Here is a 25,356-nt window from a genome sequence, read left to right as displayed (position 1 = left end):
CGCTTCCCCAGCCCCGAGCCCAATAATCCCAAACCCGACCCCAATCTCCATCCCCATCCTGCTTCCCCAGCCCCGAGCCCAATAATCCCAAACCCGACCCCAATCTCCATCCCAATCCTGCTTCCCCGGCCCCATCCCAATCCCAGTATTCCTCCCCCGACCCCGACTCCGCTCCCCCGTCCCACTCTCCCGCTCCGAGCGCCCCCCGCGCCGTTGTAAGGAAGAACGAGAGAACGCACGTGGACATCAAAATAGTTTTATACAGATTATTGATCTCGGTATACAGGTAAAAAACAGGCGGCGGCTGAGGGCAGAGCCAGGCCCAGCCCCGCACCGCCCCCTCCCCTCCCGCTGCCTGGAAACGGCGATTCAAGTCCCTTTGAAAATGTACATTTGAAGGCACAAGTGCACGGAGCGACAGCGACAGGGACGGCGCCCGCGGGGATCGGCTCCTCGGCCCGGAGCAGGGATGGACGGACAGACGGACCGAGGGCACCGGGAGCCGCTCCTGCCTTCCCAAAGTGCCCAGGAGCAGCCCTAGTGCTTGCGAAGCTCCGAGCACGGAGCAAGCCAGGCACCCCCCTTGGTCCTGCTGCGTAGAAAAGTCTCACACGTTTGCAAAACATCTCGAATCCACTCACCTGAAATATACAAACCAACTGCCGGCTGATTCCGAAATGCACTCGGAGGGAAAGGGCCGGTTCCTAACAGGACTTATTGCTACAGGGACAAAGCAGCACCAGCTCTGTCCATCACCTGCTGCCAGAGCAAACAAAGCCCAAATAGAGCCCTAAGAGCCATTTGCAAACTCGACTTTAAATAAAACCTACGAGTCTCTCGTTGAAGGAGGAACAGTTCAGAGATGAGGCAGGATTAATGCTACTGTGTGCTGGTGTCCTGCAGCCCGTGACACGTGGAAAAGGGACAAAAAGGGACCAAACCCCATCCTCTGCTCAGCACAATGAGATGTTCATGGCTCCTGCACAAGGCAACCAGAGCAGTTCTTTCACACCAAATGTGGGACAGGAGCATGGGGAATGCTCAGCCTCTTCTCCCTGTTTCCCAGCACACCTCCCAGCCACACCATGTGTTTCTTGCAATAGAATTCCCTGTGGAACAGGGAAGGAGGTACACTGGTTTCTAAGGGTTCTCTTGTCCCTGCACAGAACCAGCTGAGATGATGACCATGGCAGCACAGCCATGGCTCTGGAAGGGCATTTCCACAGGTAGAGGTGAAGAACAGCTTCTTCCCCAGGTGACATGGCCCAAGAGCCTTCAAAGGGGCTGTTCCCCCAAGAAGGCCAGGTCAGAGCCCTGCAGAGCAGACAATAATTATATTTTTGGATGCAAACACCCCACAGACACCACGTGCAGGTTTCACCAATGGACATCCCCAGGCCTCTGGAGGACAGAGCAGCTCAGGGCAAACTCGAGGCCTGAGGCTTCTGCACCCCAGAAATCAGGTCAGTGGGGCAAGAATTAAAAAAGAAAATGAGCAGCAAGAAAATAAGTGCCTATTCTAACCCCAGCCTCCTGCTTCTGCAGAAAGCACAGGAACAGAGATACATAAAGGCTTTGGAAATCAAACATTTCAACCATCCTTTCCTTCTGGACATCCCTTCTATTCCCCACAAATCCCATGTGTCACTGGGGATCTGTGCTGCAGCTCCTCTTTCCAACCTCCTGCCAAGTGCTACACAACAGAATTTGGCTGCTTTTCCCTTCTCCCACAGCACAGTTCAGCCCTTCCTCACTCCTTGCAGCACAGCTGCAGCCACACACACAGGTGGAGCTCCTGCTCCACACTCCAGGGATACTGCAGGAGCAGAACAGAGCCAAGCCAGCAGGAAATTGGCTGCCTGCCATCACTAAAGTTTGGTGATTAAATGGTACTAGGTGGACAGTGGCAAATGGTGCAGGTTTTCTTCAAAATTTAGCACCAAAGTTGGGCCATGGATACTCTCATGACCTCTCCCTGCTGCTCCAATAATGCTCAGTGGTCAGATTTCACTGTTTCCTCCTGAATAGCCGTGGATTTGAGCAAAACTGATCAGGTTTTCTACAGATTAGTGAATCCATTTGCTTAGAACAACCTTCAGCTGCTCTTTCAGACACTGAGCTACTGGAACATGAACATGAGACCCGGAAGCCAAGCCTACTAGACAAACAAAACACAACCAGGGTGAAGGGGATAAAGTTTCTTTGCTCCCCAGAAGTCAGAACAGCAGCACAGAAGAGCTGGCAGGCAGTGGAGCTCTGTCAGAGTTCACTGAAGCTCTGACTTTCTCCAGCTCACATCAAGAGTGATGTCATCTCTCTCAACCTTCAGAGTGCCAAGTCACTCCCTGAAACTAGTGACACATTAGAGGTGCTCCACAACCACTGCAGATCACAGCAGGCCACAGCAACCCAAGCTGGGAGAAGTTCAAAGGAAACAGCTGAGAATCAAAGGCTGTTTTTTGGGAGGGGGGCTTTTTCTGAGGGCTGCTCTGCAGAATGTGGAGTCAAGAGAAGGATCTGGCTTTCCCAAAGCATGTAGTGGAAAACATAAAATCAAAAGAAGTTGAGAAACTTTTTTTGGAGTGTTGTGATCACAACTCCATGCAGGTCTTGGGGCACTTCCCCACCATCTGCTACCTGTGCTGAGATGCTGGGGAAATGCTAAGAGCTCTGCTGGACGCCCTGTTAAAGCTGCCTTTTCAAACCACGTCATATGAACCCCCAGATCTTGACCCAAAAAATGTAACAAACCATGTCCTTATCTCAGGAACAGCCTCCAACACCCACTGAGTGCCTGTACACAGGAACAGAGCAAACAGAGGGAAGCAGGGAGCTGCCACCCACCCCTCAGGAGGAAACATCCTGAAGCTAACACTTCAAAAATGAACCACAGGGATCGCCCCCCCACCACCGGGTCTGGTCCATGGGAACCTCCCTTCCTGCCCAGGAGGTGTCAGTGTTTGCTGGAGTACAGTGTTTCTTCTTCAGTGTCTGTTTCATCCTGGAATTCGTGGCTCAGGAGGGATTTCTTGGAGCCAGTGGACATCATGCGGATTTCGTCCTCGTAGTCGTGGTGCTGCCGGAGGCGGTGGAAGCCATCCTTGTGTCTGTTGGACTTAATGGAGCAGACACACCAGATGATGCAGGCAGTGAGCACCAGGGCAGACATGCTGGCACCTGCCAGAGAGAGGACACTGAAGTTACTGCCATGTTCCCCCATGCCAGAGGCTTCCAGGCTTGCCAGCATCTCTCCTCCCTCGCGCAGTCACAACCAATTTCTTCACCTCACTGGGACCTTGTTCCTTCCTCTGAGGGCATGGAGGACAGGAGAGCTGCTCCCAGAATAGGACACCATTTTCTGTGCTTGCAATTTAGGAGATTACCACTTAAGTCCTCTACAGACCACTGGGTCTAAACTCCCCCACACCCTCCCTCTCCCCAGCAGCCGCCACCTTAACAAAATAAAATAATCTCTTAATGCTTACCTGGTGTTACACAAACCACCCAAAAAAACCTTGGAAAAGATTTTTCCTTTTTTTACCTCCTAGCTCCCAGCTATACACACAAGCTCTCCCCATTCCAGACACCTCAAAGTAAATTTTGGACCCTTCAAATCCCTGCAACACACTCTGCTTCCTCTCTCCCTCTCACCACGCAGAATCAAGGGCTGTTGGATGAGTTTGCAAGGATAAGAATGTGATCAAAAGGGAAAGCAGGAGATGGCTTAAGGCTGCTTTCCCAGTTCAGTGGAAGGTCACTGTCAGCATGAACTGGTACAGAAAGCAAAGCTCAAAGCTTTGATAAACAGCATCACTGTACCTGCAACAGTTATAACCAGCTCCCTTGGCAGTCCAAAAATCCTGTTTTCTGTGTCAAATATTATAAACACAGAGCTAGGTGCATCATCACGTACAAAGACCTGCAGAAAGACATGAGAGATTAGATCATCTCAGAGCTTGGGGATCCAGACAAGAGAGACACTTCTCATCTGCCTGGTCCTGCCCTGGTCAGAGAAAAGTGCCATGGAAAGTAAAAGGTACTCCCAAAACAACCCTGCTGTGCTGGGAACTTGTTCTCCATCCATTCTGTCAAGGCAGAAAACAGCTCCTGAGGGCACATAATCAGCAGCTGAGCACAGGCACAACCAGGCAGAGCCCAAACAGGGAAATTTCTTTTGACAGGGAAGGGGGGGGAATATCTCCAACATGGAGATATTCAGAGATTACATACCTTGACATGTTTCTGCTGGTACCCACTGGCTATTGCATCAATGCTGTGAAAACCTGGAGCCAGGAGCACGTGGAAATAGCCACCTTCTTTAGTGTAGACCCTCAAGCCTTCATTCAGAACAATGGTAGCTTTAGAAATTGCCCTGCCACTCTTGTCTTGGACAATCCCATGCAGTCCCTTATGGACCTGAAATAAAGCATTTCAAACACTTCATGTTCAGATCCAAATTTACGGTGCATTTGTAACTAAAATGGGATCTATTTTCCCCCTAAAACAGAACCCACAATAAATAACAGTGCTCAACACTGCCATACAACACACCACAGACATTTAACTCTTGTGTCAACATGTGCCCTGGTCACTTGCTGCCTCTGCTCAATCCATTCCTCATACAGTCTAAATTATGAACATCTGTAATTACAGAGCACCAACAAAACCGCAAAGACTCTCCATGCTGTTCTCTTCCTCTCCCCCTTCCCCACCACTTCACTCCTGGCCAGAATTTCCTCCCACACACTGCAGCTCACCTCCACAAGCATGCTTAGGAGAGATTTCCTGTGGTCAGCCCACAGGCCAGGAAGCTGTCCAGCACTGGGGAAGTAGCAGCAGCCGGTATAAACAGTGATCTCAGGACAATGACCAAATGTCACACTGAAATCCTGCAAAAAACAAAACCACAGTTACAGGAAAAGAGGTATTAAAGCTTTGCAAAGTGCAGCTGGAGGTGGGGAAGTTTTGCCCAGACATCAGAGCAAATATGCTTTTGATTGGCTGTTTAGGAGAGATGAAAAGCCTTGTGCCATGCAGCAGTACCTTCATACTTCCCAGGTGACTGTGCCATTCTGAGCCACGGATGACACCACCAGGAATATTCTCATCTGTGTGAGCAAAAACACAGCTGTCAGGCAGAGCTGCCCCAGCAGAGTCTGCCACGAGCTGACAGGGGGTTAAAGGATTCAACCAAACATACCTGACTTATTTGGACAGCCTGGCTGGCCCAAATGCATCACTGGGTGGTTGTTTGCATATAGAGATGCCAAATGCTTTAGTGTTTCTTTGTTCTCCACTGCAAAGAGAAAGGTGATACTTTGAGCACGCAACTCTCATTCCCAGCAGGGGCAGATTCCCATTTTAACCCCATGATACTGTACTAAACAGTGACACACATTGTTTCAGGAGCATTCCTATTTCCTCTAACAATGAGGGGCAGTATCAAAAGCAGACTTTATACTGGCTCTGGCAGAGGAAAGGTTGAAATACTGTTGTAGGCATAGAAATTGTAAATGTTCTGATCGCTAGCTGAACCCTGTGAGGTTTTATAGCTTTACTTACAGCCTGTCAACTGCACATACAAAGGGCTGAACACAAAGGAGGCTACAGAACACCACGAGCACAAAAAGCTCTTACAGCACATGGTCACATGAACCTCTGCAGAGACAGCCCGAGGGGAATCAGGCAGTTGGTCACACCTGACTGTGTTGGCTTGTCATAGGGATAAGTGACAAGCAGAGATCCTCCATCCAGAGCAACAGAAAGGCTGAAATCCTGCTTCAGTATCAAGTTCTCCATGATGGCTTTGGTCTCAGGCTCTCGTGCTGCTGAGTACCTGGTGTAATTGCCTGTAAATCAGAACAACAAATAGAAAAGAGAACTGAGAACAGTTTCTTCTCTGTTTGAGAGGCCAGAATTACATCCTTTATGTCTGAAATTAGGTCTGCTGCATGTATGAAAAGGCATCTGTCAGATCTCAGCAGACAGACCTGACTGATGAAGTAAAACACCCAGTACACACTATCCATGTGGGGGGGAGATTCATCTTCAAAGCTAAACAAATGCTCAACATCACAATTTCCCCAAGCTATTTTCTGTTGAAGAGGGTATTTCACACATGCTTGCTCCTAACAATGTCACAGAATTGACATTTTCTTAAGGAAGGGGTTGGGATGATCCCAGCCAAACTTGGACAGAGAACACTTCCTCCTCAGGAAGGGTGGGCTGATACAGTGCTATGGATACAGTTACATGGAAAACAGAAAAGCATGAAAAAAGGAGACTGTTTCTGGGGAGCATGAACAGAGGGCATTTTTCCAGAGATGAAAGAAATCCATTAAGAGTAAAAATACATCAGGTATTATCTGACCTCTCCCATTCCTAAATAACTCTGCTTTGTTTCTTGCACACAGGAGACTGCAAATTGCTGTCTGTAACGGGGATCTGAGCTTTGGAAGCTTCCCAGCATCTGTGTTGCCTGAAGCATTGCCTTACAGGCAGACCCTGTAACTCAGTGACTCCACTCAACCATTTGTAACTAAAATGACTTGTTTACAGTTGCTTTACTTGTGAAATCTGTGTCCAGATCTCTGCCATGAGCGTTGGTCTGCCCTATCTTGGAGGTGCAGCCTCTCTCCTGCGCAATCTCGCGTCCGTCAGGATTCAGGGAAGGCACAATCACAATCCGTGTCCGGTCAATCAGCTGAGCAAAAGGAGAAACAACACAAAGTGCAGTTAGTGGGGTTCATTTCCCTGGATCTTCGCCTAGGAGCTGCAGTTTGAGGTTCCCACTCGCCCCATGGATTGCACACGGAATCACCACAAGCCCCAAGCCAGTTTTGGCAAAAGGAGTCTCTCCCAGTCATCTCAGGATACAGCTGGAAGGCTCTAAGGAGGTCTTTTGATTGGCCTCTCACCTTTGTAACAGCAGCGTTCTTCTTGTAGTTCATGCAAAGAAACTCTGCCAGAGTCAGGAGCAGCTCTGTCCCAACGGGAGCATTTCCATGAATACCAGCAACAAAGCGGATCTTGGGCTCCTCAGGCTCAGACTCGTTGGGCTTGTTGGAGATTTCAAGGGACCAGATCTGGCGGAACTCAACACTCTGACCCAAACTGCCAAGAGAGGGGGAATGGGAGTGTCAGCTCAGGAACAGAGCTGCAACTCTAACCTGAGCTCATGGAGAAATCCTGGTGTGGAAAGAACTGCTGCCAGCCTCCACTGAAAGGCTGCAAAGGCAAGGGAAACACAGCCACACCATGAGGGCAGATTTGCAGCAGCACTGAACAGAATTCACTCTGAACATCAATTTGAACACCAGCATCTGGCCAAGAGTGCATCCAGGTCCAGATGCACAGGACCCAACACTCCATACAGCCTGGAGATCACAATAAATACGAACTGTTGGATCCTCTGTGCTGCCAGTGATGGTTTTTGTTTTGTTTCTTTTTTTCCTCCAGAGCAGGATACATCTGGACATCAAACTAATGTATAAAGCAGGACAAAAGAGGCCTGTTCCCAGTAATACAGGAGCTGTTGCTACAGCCATGCCATTAAGTTGGCAAACTGAATGCAAGGAAAGTAGGGAACAGGCTCAGGGCTGATGCAACTGCAGGGACAATAGAGGCTACAGATCAGCAAAGCAGCCTTGGCACCAGCAGGGACAGCACATGAGCACATTGGGCCTGGTTACAACAAGCAAATGAGGCCCTGGGACAAAGGGATTTGTGCTTTCTAAAGCTGACAGAGGGTAAGCGCTACAGGTCACAAAGGAAAGCAGAGGATGGCAGCAGCTGGTCTTCTGCAGGAGGGCAGAGACCTTGGCCCGGGGCAAACTCACACAAAAGTGTCTTGCACTGCTGAAATAAAATCTGGAGGCAGACAATGAAAAAAAGGCCATCTGAGATTTGTAAGTCAAATCGGATCATTTTTGCCTGGACTCTTCAGCAGGGTGGATGTCAGAAAGGATTTAAAAGAACAGACAAAATAGTACAGAGCAAAGATATCGGCAGAAGTCTCGGATGTCAGTGCTGGGAATACTGCCAGTCCCAGGCACCCCTGGGGAACTAAGGAAAAAGCACATGGATGCACCCATGGGGCCCTGCAGCCATTGCTGTTCCACCATGTCCTTACACATAGGGATTTCACTCGATTTCAAGGAGCTCCCCATCTCTGCACTGTGTTCATGGCTAACAACTTCACAGCATCCCTAGCCCAGAGGCTGCTGCTTTGTTTTCACCTGGTGAGATTTGTGATGTGAGGGTAGTTCAGGTAGAGGCCTCGGAGGAACTCAGAGAGGTCCTTGTAGGGTCGGTATCGGTACGGAGCCACATCCCTGGAGGAGGTGAGCAGGAGCCTCTCCAGACCATTCTCAGCAGACAGATCTTTGATCAGGGTCTCAAACTCCTTCTCGTTGGGGTTGCTGGTGTCTGGGGTGTTTAAGACCAGCACCTTCCCCTCCTCCACTTTGCCATCTGTCCGTGAAAGAGTGAAGTTGACCTGCACTCCACCTGTGCTGCCAATTTCCACCATCTTAGTGACTGGATCATACCTGCCCAGGGAAAAGAAGGTACATTAAAACATCAGGCATTTGAAATCTTGCACAAGAAGCCACCCCTATTCCAGACTACACACACACATAAGACTGCTACTGCTCCCCTGCCCACAGTGAGAAGCATAGGAATGAGAAGCAAGAACACTTCAAAGGGACGTGGGAATGGCAGGAGGACCGGGAACAGCTCAGGGCTCAACATGGCATTGAGCTGCTCTTGGCTCAGGTGTTACAAGGTTACATGGCAGACTGGCAAGACAACAAGTCAGGCTGCTTTAACACAGAATTTTGGCAGCACTGAAGTGATGAAGTAACTTCTATAGGCAGCTGTCTGGAAAAGAATTTCCCCTAAAGACACCAAGGTATCCACTCCTAACAAGGGACGACTGGGATTGTACACCAGTGCCAGGTGAGCAGTCTGACATCACAGCAGCCTCACACTGCTATCTCCACACAGGCCAGAGGGCAAGAGAAACACCCATGCCTAGGTGTGCTGTAGGCAGGCAGAGGTGATGGAATATTCCTGAGTGGGAAGTCAGCCATGCAGCTGTTTGCTCCTCGTGCTGGGGCTTGCTCACCCTCGGGCAGACGCTGTGATTTTGTACGTCCCTGGGACCAGGAGGCGCCAGAAGTCTCCATCCTTGTAGGTGGTCACCGGGTGGTTGATGTCAGCCACGCTGATGGTGGCGTTCAGGATGCCCCTCCTGTCCACAGCATCCAGCACAAAGCCCCAGACACCGGTGTGAACCTGTACAAAGGAGCTCTGCTGAGTGCCAGCCCTCGCTCTGCCTCCCACCCCTTACATTTTCAGCATTCCCAGAGGAGCAAGATGTTCCAAATGGGTTCAGGTTAGACTGGCCAGCAGCTGGCATGGACAAAGATCACCTGATGAGTACAATGAGCAATTGTTTGGCTCAGTGTGTCAGCACAGAGCTCTCTGCTCCACACCTTTGTTTGCATGCCCCAGGTGTGCAGCACCAGCCCTGCTCTGATAGGAACAGAATATAAGACACATTCCTAGGGAAACCCAAGGTAGTGGTACATGAAAAGCTCCCACCTGAATCTTCTGGACGCTATTTCCATACAGATTTTTGCTATGTTGAGAAGAGAGAGCAGTTGAGACAGGTTCTGATGGTGGTGATTTCTGCAGAGCAGGTACCCAGTCTGGCCAGGAAGCAGCATTTGCTGATCACCCTGCTCATTCTGGCTTGTCTAAAGTAAACCCCAGAGGCAGCTGACACAGCTCCCTGAGGTCAAAGCATCTCACCTGTTTCATGAACTGCAGCAGTGACCGTCGGTTCTGTGCCCAGTACTTGGGCAGCTCCTCAGCTCTTGGGTATTTCACACAGCCCAGCTCAATGGTCACTTCAAAGCAGTTTGTATGTAAGTAATTCCAGTCTTGCATTCCACCTACAACAAGAATGTAAAAGCAGTTTTGACTTCTGAAGTACTACAACTCAAAAAAAAAAAAAAAAAAAAATCAGATAGAGAAAAATTAAGTACAAACTTGAAGGGAGAAGGCTTTTACACAGGGCAGGACTTAAGCTTCAAAGGGATGCCAAAAGAGCAGACAAATAACCTTCCTTCTTGTAAATACCTTTCATGCTAATAAAGTGCTGTAAAATTTTATGAAACCATCTTGCTAATAGCCAGAGAAACTACACTATAAATTCCTTCCCCTAGGAATAACTTTATCTGGGTACATTATTTAAGAGGTTATAAAAGAAACCTGAGTCGCATTAATCTGAGCTGACCAATGCAGAGTTCCTGACTGATCAGACTAAATTATTTAAGTTGCACATGCATTAACTTGAAGACAATCAGTGCAGGAGATTTAAGGTGTACTTTACCTGGAACATTGTACCACTGAGCCCCGTTAGTGATGCCATGAGGGAAGTACTCAGTGGGATACATATCCTTACAAGGGCTTCCCTGATACATCTTTGCATTTTCCTGCAAAACAAGATGCAACATGTGAAGGTGAGTCTGCACTCCCCAGCCACGGGCACTCTTGTTCTACCCTTAGTCACACACTCAGGGTTACCAAACACAGATGTGCGTCTCTACTGCTGCATCCACACCCAATCCCAGCCCAGAGATATCTTTGCTCTCCTCCCAGCGAGTGAACAGCATTTTCCACCACCCTTAAAAGTGCCTGCACAGAGCTCTCCTCTCTCACTGCCTGCAGAGTGCTGGGCATCCCTCATGGAATGGGAGCCTCCAGTAGGACCTTTCTGCTGTGCCTACAACACCAGGGGCTCACCCACAGTGCTTGCACCAACCCCTACCAGGGCCTCAGGAGGCTCCCTGGAAGCTGAAGAGGAGTTTCCCAGGAGTTCACCCAGCAGGACGTGCCCATTTTCCTGTTAGAGCTTTACCTTGGAGTAGGCAAGTGCCAGCTTCTGGAACACAGCGTCATCTGGGGATTTACTGTATATGGCTATTCCTTGCTCATCGTCATCGAAGGGGTAATTAACCACCAGAGAACCTGCAGGCAAAACAAGCTTTGGCTCATACTTGTGTGCTTTCCCAGCATAATAAGGGCAATTTTTCCCCAGCAAGTGCCAAGTCTTCTGTTTCTCAAGACTTGGCATTAAACAAAGCATTAAGCTCAGTGGATAAAAGAGACAAGCACAGGAAGAGATAACACCACACCTCATTGGGAAGGAGAACCAAAGCCACAACAACATCAAAGCTTTGGCTCTTACATGAAGAAGGGCTGAGCACAACCACGTAATAATTGCTTTCACAGAGAAGTGGAAGTAAGGGGAGGAATTTCCTAGAATCTGCATGGTGCTTTTGACCCAAATGATAACAGTTTTTCAGCCTTCTGGAGTTTGTTGCTGAAGGTTTTCCCAAGGAAGCTGTACTAATAGCACTATGAAACCCCAGACACCACTACAGCTGGAGACCTGCCAGCCCCCTCACACCCACACATGATACTTCTGCACTACAAACCAAACACGCTGGCAACAAAGCATCCACCTGCAAGTTACCACAGCTACAAGCCAGCAGACAAAGCTATCTAGGGAGTAAGCTGTAATACACAGAGACTTAATTTAGATCACTCCAAAAGCATAATTAAATTACTGCAAATTTCGTAGTTCCGCCATGTGATTCAAGGCAGGGAACCCTCAGGATTGCATTCACTTTATAAACACTGTGAAGCCTTTAACAGCCACAGCTCTGTATCCCATTCCCAGACCATCTGCTGAGCAATTGCTGACAAGAGAGTCCATCCCCATCTCCCACATGCTCCCTTCAGAGAAATGGTTTGGATCTTCCCAGCAGCCACCTCAACTCCCTACAAACATGTTTGGGGACAGGGTTTTCACCCTCTGTTTCCAGTTTCTGCTCCATCTTGCAGCACGAGAGCTCCTCAGTGCACACCTAGAACATCCCTGCAAATTCCCATCCCACAAAGCCCAGCAGAGGAAGGAGCTTGGTTTGGATGTAGTACCTCCATGCAGGTTTGCTGAGAGCACAAATGGGTAAGACTTTAGCCAGGCCATGACAGCACGAGTTTCTGGCTGAAGAGGGTCTGTCACGTGGACAAACTGATCTGGAAAGTTCCTGTTCAGGTCATAGTTGTTGCTGTTGTTTCTGCCAACAGTACCTCCTTTGTCTCCTGAAAATCAAACACAAATTCAAGCTCACGCCCTGTGAAGAGGCTTCAACTTCTTATTACAGAGTTTACAAGTATCAATTAGTGAAGAGAGCAGAGCACAGCAGTGCTGGCTCCCTGCACCCAAGAAGGGGCACACAGGCCCTCCCCAGAAAGTGGCCTGCTCTGTGCAGCACTGCTGGGGGCCTTTCAGGGGGTGTTTGCTCAGGCTCTCAAGGCAGTCAGACCAGCAGAAAGGCACTGAACCATGAACAATCTCTGCAGCCGGATGTCGCGACCACAGAAACCTCAGAGCTCACCTTCTCAAACCAGCCAGACAAGTTCTTTGTTAAACTCAAGCAGAGCTCTGCTTCCAGAAAGTGATTCTGGACAGTCTCTGCTCTGCCAATCTGCAAGAGCCATGTAGTTCTAACACTTCCCTGAAGGATGTTTTTGCCAGTTTCAACCTCATGATAAAAGTCTATGTTTTCCTTGAACAAGTGTTCTGCAGACAGCCTGGCTCCGACACTGCATTTACTGAGAATGGACCAAAGCACAGCAAGCAAGAGCTGTGTCACCGAAATATCTTTTTTTTTTTTTTTAAACAAGCCCTGGATTAGCTACAAACCATAAGGGAACCCAAACAGTGGCAGCTCATAGCACTGCTGGAGTTATCCCCAACAGCTTGCAGCACTCATCAATCAGGGTCCACCCACTCATCCCACAGCACACATCAAGTCCCTTTCCCAGCCTCCCTGTGTGGAGAGCACTCCTGGCTCCAGATTTCCAGATTTCCCAGGGATTCCATAAACCCAAAGGCTTGTTCTGAGAGCCAGAAACCCCACAGGTTATTTCAGCACAGACTGTAATACCTTCTTGGGACTTCTCATAGCCATCAGGGTTCATAGATGGCATGATGTGGATCCGTGTGCTCTGGACCAAGTCAGTCACTTCAGGATCTGTGCCAAAGTTCTTGCAGAGGTACTCGATGAGGTTCAGGAGAAGCTCTCGCCCCACAACTTCATTCCCGTGCATGTTGCCAATGTACTTGAACTCTGGCTCACCTGCAGACACATGGTCACACCACAGAGGCAATTATAACCACTATGTTACAGCTTGGAGACATCTCACCACCCTGAGCATTGCTCTTGCAGGCTTTGCTGGAGGACATTTACCTAAAACTCACACTTCTGCTCCCACAACTTCAAAAAGAACAATGTCTCAAGGAAGCCTCTTGCTCCTTCTTCCCCACAGCTCCATGATCAGCACAGATGTCCCCAGCAATGCTCTTTAACACAGTGCCACCCATTGCACTTGCACTTTCGATAAAGAATATTACAAGGAGCAGCTCAATCAAGAAAGATGCCAGTTCTACACTCCTTTTTCCTCTACCTGCTCTCCCAGTGTAAAGGATCTGTCACTTGCATTTATGCCTCACTAAAAAGGATTTCCCACATCACCTGCTTCGTGGACACCAGGGTTGTCTGAGATCTCCATGACGTAGAGCTCCCGCAGCTCCACAGACTTGCCCACGGAGTAGAGGCGGGTGATGTTGGGATACTCGTTGGCATAGCGCCGCAGGAAGATCTCCATATCTGAGAAGTGGTGGTGGCGAAAGTCCATGGGTTGGATGGGTTGATGGACAGAGGTTGGATTTGGGGCTTCTGCCTGCACAGAGGTGGGGGTGATGCTAGTGACAGGAGCAGACGCTGCTGTGACCTGGGTGGCGTTAGGAGCTGGAGGCATTACAGTTGGCTGCAAGGAGAAGTTCACTTCTTTTGCGTCTCCTTCCTTCACCTCAATGTTCTCTTTGGTCACTGGGGTGTAACTGTGGAAAAAACCAACTGGCTTCAGCAAGGAGGCTCTGCAGAACAGAGGCCACAATTCCCTGCAGTCCCTCCATCAATCCAGCCTATTCCCCCCAGCCTGAATGCACTGGGATGTTAATGACTGTGAGAGATTCACAGGGACCAAGCTGACGGGACTCATCCCACTGCCACCAAATCCAGCTCCACTGCTGCTCCTGCATGTTTTCACAGGCTCAGTAGGGAAGAAACCCCAGCTGTATCACAGAACTAGCCAAGGGCAAGTTACACATTCACACCCAGGCTTGGGACAACACAAACTCCTACTGGGGTGACTCTACTCCACTTCCTCCCTTTGCACAAAGGTAAGATGCAGTTTGATACAAACAGTCAAACAAAACTTGACAGGACTTATGTGCATTCACCCCAATGCAGGAGCAAACACACCTGCAGCTCTGAGCTGGAACCATTTACTGCTGCAGCTTCCAGCCAAGCCCCTTAAATACACAAGGTGTTTTGGGGGAGGATTCAAGAGAAGGAACAGGAGCAGTTGGCAGCGTGGGCACAGGCTGCCAGAGAGACATTACCCCATCACAAAAGCAGTCACGTTGTAGGTCCCAGGCACCAGCAGCCGGTGGAAATCACCAAATCTGCCCGTGGTGATGTTATGAGCGATACCGGCAACAGCAACAGTCGCATTGTCCAGGCCAACTCCAGTGATTGCATCCCTCACAAAGCCCTTCACGCCAATGTGGACCTGAGGAAAACAGTGCAAGGGCCTGGCTAAAGACAGGCCACATCAGGGGAGCTGTGTCCTAAGTCAGCATCTGTGTTACCTCACACAGCAAACAAAGCCATGAGGGCACCTGAACACAGTGCTCCCAGCCCACCATGGACACACAGGTTTCACAGCTGCCACCCCCACACCCAGCCCAGCCCTCACTACCTTCTCAATGAAAGCCAGGAGAGATTCCCGGTTGTTCTCCCATTCCTTTGGAAGCTCAGAGGTCGGTGGGTATTTGCAGCAGGACAGTTCCAATGTGATCTCAAAGCAGTTGGCCCACACGTAGTTGTAATCCTGCATCCCACCTGAGAAAAAGGAGGCAGAGACATGTCCCAGGAGCAATGCACACACATCCCACCACAGGATGCTATTTCTCATTGTCCTTCAGGATCTCCCCAGGATGCTGCTGCAGAGAGAGCAGCCTAAGGAGAAAAGTCAGGTCACATTATGATGACAGCCTATGCCATAACTGGAACACTGGGGCATTCAAATCAGCCACAGCCAGCTCAAAGTGACAGTCCCTTTGGCCTCATCAGCTGAACATGTCAGCACAGTTCTTGGAAATTCATACAGGTTCGTCTTACATTTCCAGACATGACAAACTCAGTGTGCCAGGGCAGGCACACCAGACTTTGAACATTCCAGCTGCCAAGTCCTTCCCTGAGCATTCTAAGCTTCCTTCAGATTTGTGAAGTCTGCCTGCAAGAGAAGTCACTTCACTCAAAATGAGCTTGAGGCCTCTGATACAAAAGAACACACCAGACTATCACCTTGGGAAGTGGCAGCTCAAATCTGCACACTGAAATCAGTTTCAAGGACCACACAACTATTGTCCCAAAAGCCTTAGCAAAACTCTAGACAGGATGAGAGCAATGCTTCCCCTTTTCTACTTCCTTAGCCTCTCTTTTCTTCGAATTTCTTATCGTAACGTCTGTACCTGAGAAAGGTCCACCTGAGAAAGTCTGAGAAATTTGTTCTTGGCCAAGTCATCAACCTCCTCCCACGCTTCCTCTGTAAGGCAGCAGCTTCAAATCAATTTAAGGACGTTGAAACACCAGGAGACAGTTTGCTAGCTTAGTGCTAAACCAGCCAAACCTCAGTGAGCACGAGGAAACAGGAGTGCAGAGTTGTTTCCCAGTATTAAGCTCATCTTACTGTTCTTGCCCTTCAGAGAAACCACAGACACTGCTACAAAAAAGGTCACCTTGTCCCAGTAAGTGTCCTGACCCCATTTGCTGAAGTTTACATCCAACCCTCAGCAAGCAAACCTGTTCCTCAAACAGGACTGAATCCTTCCATCAGGACCTGAGGACTGCAGGTATCAACATTCATAATCTGGAGCCCAGACTTGAGCATGCTGACAAAGACTGCAAATGTTCAGCCCTCTAAACATTACTAGGAGCTGTCAAGAGTAAAAAGGACATTCCAAAACCACCATGTGTCTGTGAAACACAAAAGGTCTGGGACCACTGCTCTGAATTCAACAGCCTCACTGCAGCTGGGTAAAGCAAGGATGGACTGACAGCATAAAGTAGGATTTAGAACAGGCCCCTGGGAAGATGTGTGGGATGGTATCACAACAAAGATGTCCCAGTTCCTCTCAGTTCTCCTGGGAGAGTGCTGCTAAGGGAACAGGGAGCTTTCATTGTAACAAATCACGTCACTTGCAGCCAGAAGGAGAGCACTGCAGCTTGTGCAGGGGCTGACATCAAAACAGGAAAGAGACTTTCCTGTCCAGCATGGGGGACCAGAAAGCATTTGACAGCTTTCTAACTCTCAAACTCAGTTCGAGGGGTTAGAGAAACAAGGGCTGTGAGTCCAATTCCACTCTCAGCTTCATTCAGCTCCTGTTACCACCCTCAGAACAGCCATGCACAGCAGGCTGCTCTCTCACCAGTAAACACCACGCCGAGTGAAACGATTTGCCAGCCCATAACCATCTGCTCCTAGCAGGACGTTAATGCATTTGAAAACATCCATACGTAAACCAGAGCCATTATGAAACATATTTAGTGCTTCATCTGCCATTCAAGCAAATTTAGGACAGATGCTCACCCATAATAGAGCAGCAACAGACTAAATTAGAGCTTGCTACATCAGTTCTGGTGAAACTGTCTCTTGGAGAAAGTAGTCCACCGCATACTTGAATATTTGGATTGTATCCACTGCACATATTTGGCCTTCACATGGCTCTGTTGCAGAACAGGACAGTTATTTTTACAGCACGTGGAATTACGTATTTTCCCACATACCATCTGCACAGTCTCCCCTGGCTATGAAGGGACCCAGAGGGGTGAATAGAGACCTGTATTCAGCCTGCCATTAGCAGAGCACTACATTCATGGAGCAGAGCAGAAAATACACACCTGAGGTAGAAAACTGCCAGACTATAGTGCTTCCACTCTGTTTGGGTAATATGTGGGATAATCTGTTGGATTTACTTCACCATTTTAATCACAGGGTGTCTTAGCCCACACTGCAAAAAGTTTCAGCCTGCCCATGAAGCACCAAACCAGTCAGTGAGGAAAGCAAAGGGGAAATGAGCCGCTTAATGGCACAGCAAGTCAGCCCCTGGATGGCAGCAGGTCACAGAAATGCTCAGAATAAACCTCTCCCCTGCTCTGACCCACTCCCTGAGCATCAGGACTGCACTTCAGGCAGGGATCCCAGACCTTGTGCAGCACAAACACTGCAGAGCTCATGCTGACAGGGGGGCCTCTGCTCCCTGCCAAGCTCAAACCAGGAGAATGCAGCTCTCTAGAGTCAAGCCTGAGGATCCAGATACCATAAATACTCCACATGCCAGGAGAAGCCTGCTAGGCCAAGAAGGACTCGCTCTATTTTCAAACTGCACTATGCTGAAAACTAATTCCAGCTCTCACTGGAGCAGACATCAGCAGATAAGGAACCTGCAGCTAAGTTAAACCAGAAAACCCATCGTGTTTGCTCTGCAGAGAGAGCAGATGGCACCAAGTAAGCTGGAGACATGATTCAGTACATGGCACAAGTTGCTGACTCTGCTCAGAGCTGATTGTCTCATAGCATGAGACCGAGTGAGCACCAGCAGCAGCACCAAGCAGGCAGAGGTATGTTCTGGTCCATTAGTCTGCAATCATTAAAGCTCAGAGGAGGTGAGGTTTGGGCCTCCAACTGCAGCAGCTGCATGACCCAGAGCAGCCCAGCCCAGCAGCCTTTTCTCAAAGAGAAGGGCAGAGTCCTCCCAAGAGCTGCACCAGCACAGCACTGCCCAGCAGCTCATGATAGATGTGAAAAGAGGTGTCAGACACTCAAACCACCAAGCCAAAACTTTTCTCAAGAAAAAAAATAATTACAGCAAGACTTTTATGAAAATACAAACACATAAATGCAGCCAACTGTGCACATGCCCAGAAAGTCATGGCTGAGAGCTTCTGTGAGAGCTCACTCTGTGCAAGTGCCTTCTGCCATGCCCAGGAAACAGAGGCCACCACAGTGATGCCACGCTGCTCTCAGCACTCATTTTAACTGCTCTGAGCTGGATGCCACTAAAAGCTGGCTGGCAACCACAGTCAAAACAACCCAGTAAGCACACAGGTAACCTAAACCCACTTTTGACCTGAGAAGTGCCATCTGGTAGACACCAGAAACATCTCAAATGTCTGGACATCATAGAGTCAAACTAGCAAGAAAATAACTTCTAGGAATGGACTTCACATAAAAAAAAAAGCTGCCCACAAAATATGCTCATGCTGAATTTAGTTTCTGATCTGGATCTCTTAACAACACAAAGGCAGAGCACATCCTGCCCACAGATAAGACTAGAGCAGCTTCTCAACTGCTTTCCATACCCCAGCCCAACCTTGCATGTATTCACTTGATCTGAGCCAGCCACTTGGTAGTTAAACCCCTCAAAGGTTAAAAAGGAAGAGAAAGAGCATGGACACCAGAGATAGCCTCTAAAAAGCATCCCAGTCACCAACACGCTTATCTACAGCAGCTGGAATGCAGGAGCCAAATTCAGCTGTCTGGCAGAGATCCATCTTTCTCTGTGCACACTTGACCTTAGCAATTACTCTCATGGTTTGTACTTGCCACCTCGATTTAACACATGTAAGAGGCTGTTTGCAAACTCAAATGGAAGTTAATGGAGTCTGGCACCAGCATAAAATTGAACTGGTAACTGTGGGACAATGAATCCCGTGGCATTTTGCTCTCCAGCATGTTTGATTTCACATGATAAAATGTGGCAGGAAAATTTCCACCTGTTGAAACACTATGTTCTCATTTCTTTGTTTTTCCTGGCTTTAGTTCACTTGGAGTTTGCAGGAACCTCTCCTGGCACAACCTGATCTGGAGGCCACGAGCACGTGCCCCTCACTGCTCACAGAACCGTGAGCTCTGGTTATCTACCTCTAGAGCTCAGCTCAGGGACTGGGACTTCCCCAGCCTCATTTCACCACACATTTCAATTCTGCAATCATTGGGAAAGGCCTCCTGATCCAAGCACGAGCCTCCGCAGTCCTTGGCACAGAGCTGAGCAGCTTGGATGACTCAAAACTGCCACTGTGATGGTTTTGCTGCTTCTGTCACACCACTTACAACTGACTCCCCCCTGCCTGCTCTTCATCCACTACTAAAAATAAACATTAAAACCCACAACCCCGAAGGGGTAAATTGACACAACATCAAATTACTTGTGTGGTATTGGTCAGTTCACCCCTGCTCTCCCAGGGTTACATTTTACATGAACTCCTTGGCTCTGGGGGAGCTGCTCCAAGGGCTGCTGTCACTCTCAGCAATGTTCCACTCTAACAGCCCACATCAGTGCATCCTCCCTGTAATCTCTGCCCATGAGTCGCCTACAGCCATCAGTGCTGAGCCCGAGATTGTGGCTTGTCACAGAGAAAGGGTTTATTTCTGCAGACTGGGTGCTGGAGGCTATTGCATATGATACAAACCACAGCAATTGCAGAACAGAGCAATCTGGTCTGCAGTTCACACCTTTTATTTCCTGTGAAAGGAAAATGGTGCCATTTCTTTGCCCTGCTGGCAAAGGCAGCCTGAAAGGTTCACACATCAGTGCCACAGCCATCAACCAGCTGCCTCACAGCTAAGCAGGAGGATGAAAAAGTTAACCCTGTGGAGAAAAATGCTGTTCTCGGGGGTCAGTGGAACACAGTCCCAAAGCTCTGGAGTAACTTTCCCTTCAGAGTACACCCATCCCACTTCATTACATGGAGAGAAAACCTCAGAGCTGCAGTTAAGAAACCTGCCAACCGAAGTGTTTGCCGATAACAACAGCCACCACAACAAAGCAGCACAGATCATCCAGGATATCCTGTTCCCTCATAAGCCAAGTCACCAGATTACACAAACTTTCCTACTGCTGGACTTCTCACAGCAGCAGAATGAACCTTGAGCCAGCAAACACCAGGGCTGGTGTGCTCAGCAGGGTAGAGGGAAGGAGACAGCTGGTAGAGAAAGAGAACAAACCCCATCTTATTTGAACACAGCACCTTATTTGCCCAGTGAAATGCTGGGGAATGATTCAGCCCCTGCTAAAAATCAAGCCTTCCTCATCCAGCAGAGGTAATGTGTTCAGGCTCAATAATGGATCCCACTCCCACCTTCCCAAGCAAGCTGGATGCAGGATTAACACAGGACTCTGCTCCAAAGCCCATGTTTCAGAAAGACACTGTCTTTCTGTAATCATTAAGCTGTAAGCTCTGAAGGATAAACAACCTTGGCTGTCACTGCTTGCTCAGCACTTCTGCCATCATCCTTCAGCCACAGCACGAGGGAAAGCACAGCAGTCTGGGTACAGCAATGCAAAACAACTTAATGAGATAATTTCTGCAACTTTTTTGTTGTGTTCTCACCACAGAAGTTCCTGCCGAACTCATTCCCAGCAAGAACACCTTGGTTAGCTTAGCCCACATATCTATATTTTACAGAGTTTCACAGGAGGCTATTCTATAATCACAAAATTACAAATTCAGAGGTTAAAAGATCTCACAGAAAACTGGCATTGGTTTAATACTTTTAACGATCATATTCTCTTTTCTGTATCAAAATTTAGCAGCCATCAAGGGACCTAATGAGAGTTCATTTGGCACATGAAGCCTCCCACGTGCACAACAACTCTCCACCACCTATCAGGGTCAGGAAGAATCCTCCAGCTTGCTGTGATCTCCTCCCTAAAAACACCTCCCAAGCTGTTACTCATCAGCTGGTGTTCCCATGATGCCATCTCTCTTCATATCAAGCTACTAGAACACATTCAAAGCTAAAAATACCACTTAACCCACAGTCCTTTCCTCTGTGATGATCACCACTGGTCGGGATGTGAGTTCTTAGGTGAGCACAGCTTACCTTCTACATCGTACCACTGAGCACCATTTGTGATGCCATCTGGGAAGGTCTCTCCCTCCTCTCCAGGACAGTTGGGTTGGCCAGTTCTCATGATGGGGTGGTGTGATGCATAAGCTTTTGCCAAATATTTGAAGACCTCATCATCAGCTGATTTACTGTAGACTCCTGTGGGCCTGTGCGTGGGAGAGTCATCATAGGGGTAGCTTGCCACCACAGAGCCACCATGGAGATTGCCAGAGAGCAGAAACCTGGGGTTGGGGAGGAAAGGGAGACAGAGTCAGACTGGAAACATGTCAACAGAAAGTTGGCTACAGCCACCCAACCACTTATTCTGCTCATTTCCCACCAAAACCAAAACTACCAAACTATTTGGGATAAATGAGGCAAAATGCACACACTGGAAGTGGGAGCAACTGGACTCTGCTCCATCAGCCTTGTGCAGGGAGCTCACCTGGAGCTGCAGCTACACCAAGGTTACATTAACAGACACACACTTGTCTGACACAGAGTCAGCTACTGTTGGACATGACACCCTATCCTGGGAGATGTGTTCCAGCCTCCAACACAGCGAGCAGCGTTGTCACAGGGACTGAACATCATCCAAGTGAAGCACAGTGGGGAAATCTGCAGATTTTTGCAATAATCCAACTCTCAGAACTGGCTGAGTGGTTCCCCAAGCTGGCATCTGGAATTTCTGGAGGTGGAACAAGTTTGACTGAGTCCCCAAACTTGGTGACAGACAAGCAGTGCCCTGTGCACAGAGCAATGTATACAGCTCTTCATCAAGCTCTGAGTACACCTGGTAGGTGCAACAGAATCAACCAAAAATAAAATCTGAATGTGAAACAGAGCTGTCAAAATCCCAAGCCAGAAAATACAGCACGCCCTTCAGTTTGATCACAGGCAGCAGAAGCATTTTAATAAATCCCAAAGGTAACTGTCTCTGTTCTTCCTCTTCCCACCAAACACAGCTCTGATGGGAAAAAGAGCTCTCCTGCACATTTGCCCAAATGGGATTTGGTTTCCAAGCAGAGGTAATGTGACCCATACCTTTATCTTGCTTAAAATAGCGCACACAAATTGCATTACACCCACTATCTCCCTTTTTAATCAAACAGTTCTGTTTACCCATTCATTTTTCTATCAGCAGATATGTTAGGCTAACAATTACACCAGTATTAACTGGTGCTGCCAGGCAGAGGGACACACAAAGCACCACGTTTTTCCTGATTTACCCTGGCTGACAGCAAATCCCACCTCACGTCCTCAGAGAAAGAAATAAAATAAAAAGCTCAAGGTATTTTCAAACTTATATCAAGAACATCCTATCCGATCACCTTCTGCATTCCTGCTTTCCCTGCAGAACTTCCCATGGTTGGTTGCACTGACCTTTGTGGTTTGGACCTTACACAGTTCTCTGAAGAACACATGGCAAATGAAGAATTAGTGCCCAGCCTGAGCACTTCACCTTCTGGGGCTGCCCCAGACCCCCAAACCAGAGCTGGGCTTTAAAGGCTCCATCACCCCTCCTGGGCTGCCCCACTCCAGGCACAGCAGCTTCCCTCTGTGCTACCCCTTAGGATGGGGAGAGCCAAACAGGTCAGCATGGATGCTCGAGGCTCAGTCCCACGTGCTTTAACTGAATAGATGAGGAAGGTGACTACAGAAAAAGGGCCTGTCTTTGGAAATGCTACTGCATAGAGCATTACTTCTAAATCCAGGGAATTTTCCATGGAACACAATAGATGAGGAGAAGCCCTGTATGACACAACTTTGTTAACATGGCCATACACAGACAAGCTGCACTTAGCCCCAAATTTTCCCAGCATCCCATAGCTTGAGGAGAGAGCATTATCAGCCCCAACAAGACCCACTAACAAGCCCGTGGCGAAGTAGGCAAGAAGTTTCCAGCCACAAGCTCGGGGAGATGGGAGACATGCAGATGGCCAAGGAGGCCAGAACGTCTGGGTGTGTGCAGGGCACACGCTGTGCCCTGCGGGGCTGGTACAGCTCCTTGGCTGGTGCACAAAAACCTGGGCCACCAAATGCTCTCCCCAGCGCAAAATGGTCCTGGCTGCAATGAAGGGCCGACACAGAGGGGCAGGCTGGGGATAAAGAGGTGGGGAAATTACCTCTCCTTCCCCCCAAGCCCTGCTGGGAAGGGCTGGAAGCTGGCTGGCACCCCGGGGAGCTAAGCCGAGTGTCTCCCATTGCCCGGAGCGGCGCGCCGAGCAGGGGGGCTCGGGCAGCACTCACCTGTTGCGGCGCATCCAGTCAATGAGCGCCTGCACCTCCGGCACGGGCTCCAGATTGGGCTCGGCGTCCCCGAACTGGTCGGGGAAGCTGCGGTTGAGGTCGCGGCCGCGGCTGTTCTCCCGCCCGCCCTCGGCGCCGCCGCCGCCGCAGTCGCCTTCGCGGGCGCGCTCGAAGCCGTCGGGGTTGAGGCTGGGCAGCAGGTACAGGTCGGTGGTGTTGAGCAGGCGGACGATGCGCTCGTCGCCGCCGGCCCAGCCCAGCACCAGCTCCCAGGCCAGGCGCAGCAGCAGCGGCCGCGCCAGCGGCTCGTCCCCGTGCATGTTCCCCACCAGCTTCACCTGCGGCCGCCCGGGCAGGGCCGCGCCGCCGGGCGGCTCGTCGGGGCGCTCGGGGCCCAGCCCGGCCGTCAGGCGCAGCACCCACAGCGGCCGCTCCTCCACCGACTGCCCGATGCTGAAGAGCCGCACCAGGCCCGGGGGGGCCGCGGCAGCCAGCGCCCGCAGCGCCTCGCCTAGCTCGGCCGAGTGCAGGTACCGCAGCGCCTCGCCGGGCGCCGCCGCCGCCGCCTCCGCTTTCTTGATGTGGGGGGCGCGGGCCGAGCTCTGCAGAGAGGGCAGCGGCGGCAGCAGCAGCGCGCAGAGGAGCGGCAGCAGCGCCGGGATCGCCCGGAGCCCCCGCTCGGCGCTCGCCATGGCCCCGCGCACGCCCCGGTCCCGCCGCGCCGCTCCGGGTCCCGGCGGAGGGGGCGGTGGCGCTGTCCCGGGGGCGGGACCTGCTCAGCACCCGCCAATCAGAGATGGCCGGGGGGAGGAGCCGCCCGGGCAATGAGGTGAAGGACCACTGAGTTGCGGCGGGAGCGTTACGTCACTAGGGGCGGGTGTTGCCTGCCCCGTGGCGCCCCCTGCTGGCCCCGGCGCTGCCCCGGGCCTGGCCCCGCCGCGGAGCTCAGCGGGAGCGGAGCGAGGTCACTCGCGCTCCCCGCGGAGGAGGTTCCCAGGACAGAGGGGTTCCTGACCTCCCTCGGGATATCGCGGCCTCTACTCCCCTCGCTCGCTGTTTGCTCTCCCGAACGCCCCTGCAGAGCCGCTCCACGGCGCTCACCGCTGCGGGAGAGGTGAATAACCCAACACGGAGTTACTGCGCTCGGGGGTCAAACAGCAGCACCGGGCGATGCCCCGGTGCCTCGGAGCGGTCACGACAGGCCCCTCATCTCCAACGGATAAAGGCGGAACACAAACCAGGACCTGGGGAGGAAGGACGGGATGGCCTTTGCCTGGGCACGGTGACAAGCTGTGGGTCACGGGTGTTGCTCTTACTGCCTCCGTTTTCCTGGCGGGAAGCGCATGTGGCCAGCCCTGAGCGAGCTGCCTGCTCAGATCGGACCTCTGGGGATTAAAGACATTCTAACAATGATGTTTGCATTGCACGTGGCTGTGCTGCGAGTGACTGCAGGACCATGGGCCTCAGAAGAGATATAAATAGTACTTTGGGGTTTCCTCCATCTAATTCCCTTTGTGAGGCAGGTGAGATGATAAGGACTAAAGGCAGGATGCCTTACTCTGCAAAAATCACCTTGCAATCCACAAAGCAATGAAAGTTTCCATCTCTGACAGCAGATTCCTGTCAATTCCTGTTTAACTTTTCAATAGTATCTCATGTACACATCTGCTTCCCAGCTCTGGCATTTCCTGTTGGAGACACAAGTCCCAAGTCTAGCACATAAAACTGATTTTCAGGGAAACCATCAGTGGTATGACTCCCTCATCTCACTGCATTCTGGAATCCTTTACGCAAGAGATCAGATGATGCAAACTCGTGTGTGAGCCAAGCATGGTACAGCATCAGAAGGGCCCCGAGGAAAGGGAGAGTAAATTGGCTTCTCTTTTTTGGGGCTCATCTGCACTGCACAATCATTAGGAGAGGAACAAGCAGGAAATGGGTTATCCGTCAAAAAGATGCCCCAGATCAAATCAAACTGGAAAAGCCAAAAGACCTTGGTCATGAGGA

At 50.1% G+C, this 25,356-nt stretch overlaps 1 protein-coding gene across 1 annotated transcript; it reads right to left on the bottom strand.

Annotated features, from left to right (window-relative positions):
* Positions 1–240: 240 nt before the first annotated feature.
* On the bottom strand, positions 241–24,099 carry CPD (carboxypeptidase D). The gene is made up of 21 exons (XM_085078374.1): positions 23,350–24,099; positions 21,094–21,341; positions 14,905–15,047; positions 14,546–14,715; positions 13,614–13,981; positions 13,026–13,217; positions 12,010–12,177; positions 10,928–11,037; positions 10,400–10,502; positions 9,817–9,959; positions 9,128–9,297; positions 8,238–8,549; positions 6,918–7,113; positions 6,568–6,703; positions 5,700–5,849; positions 5,201–5,296; positions 5,044–5,108; positions 4,758–4,889; positions 4,231–4,416; positions 3,820–3,919; positions 241–3,177 (listed from the first exon to the last, which is right to left on the bottom strand). Exons 1-21 carry the CDS (start codon positions 24,039–24,041, stop codon positions 2,954–2,956), a joined length of 4,104 nt encoding a protein of 1,367 aa, XP_084934500.1. The 5' UTR covers positions 24,042–24,099; the 3' UTR covers positions 241–2,953.
* Positions 24,100–25,356: the final 1,257 nt, after the last annotated feature.

The sequence above is a fragment of the Lichenostomus cassidix genome, chromosome 19 (assembly GCF_008360975.1).
Source record: "Lichenostomus cassidix isolate B80296 chromosome 19, HeHo_3.0, whole genome shotgun sequence".
Classification (NCBI taxonomy): domain Eukaryota; kingdom Metazoa; phylum Chordata; class Aves; order Passeriformes; family Meliphagidae; genus Lichenostomus; species Lichenostomus cassidix.
Note: the sequence above shows the minus strand (reverse complement) of the source record. Positions and strands in the feature narration are given on the sequence as shown.

Excerpts from the sequence above, each read along its gene's own strand:
- CPD (XM_085078374.1), bottom strand. The coding sequence starts at position 24,041 with ATGGCGAGCGCCGAGCGGGGGCTCCGGGCGATCCCGGCGCTGCTGCCG. Across the intron at positions 5,109-5,200 it reads AGGCTGTCCAAATAAGTCAG|ATGAGAATATTCCTGGTGGT; the intron begins GTATGTTTGGTT and ends TTGCTCACACAG. Across the intron at positions 4,417-4,757 it reads TCCTAAGCATGCTTGTGGAG|GTCCATAAGGGACTGCATGG; the intron begins GTGAGCTGCAGT and ends GCTTTATTTCAG.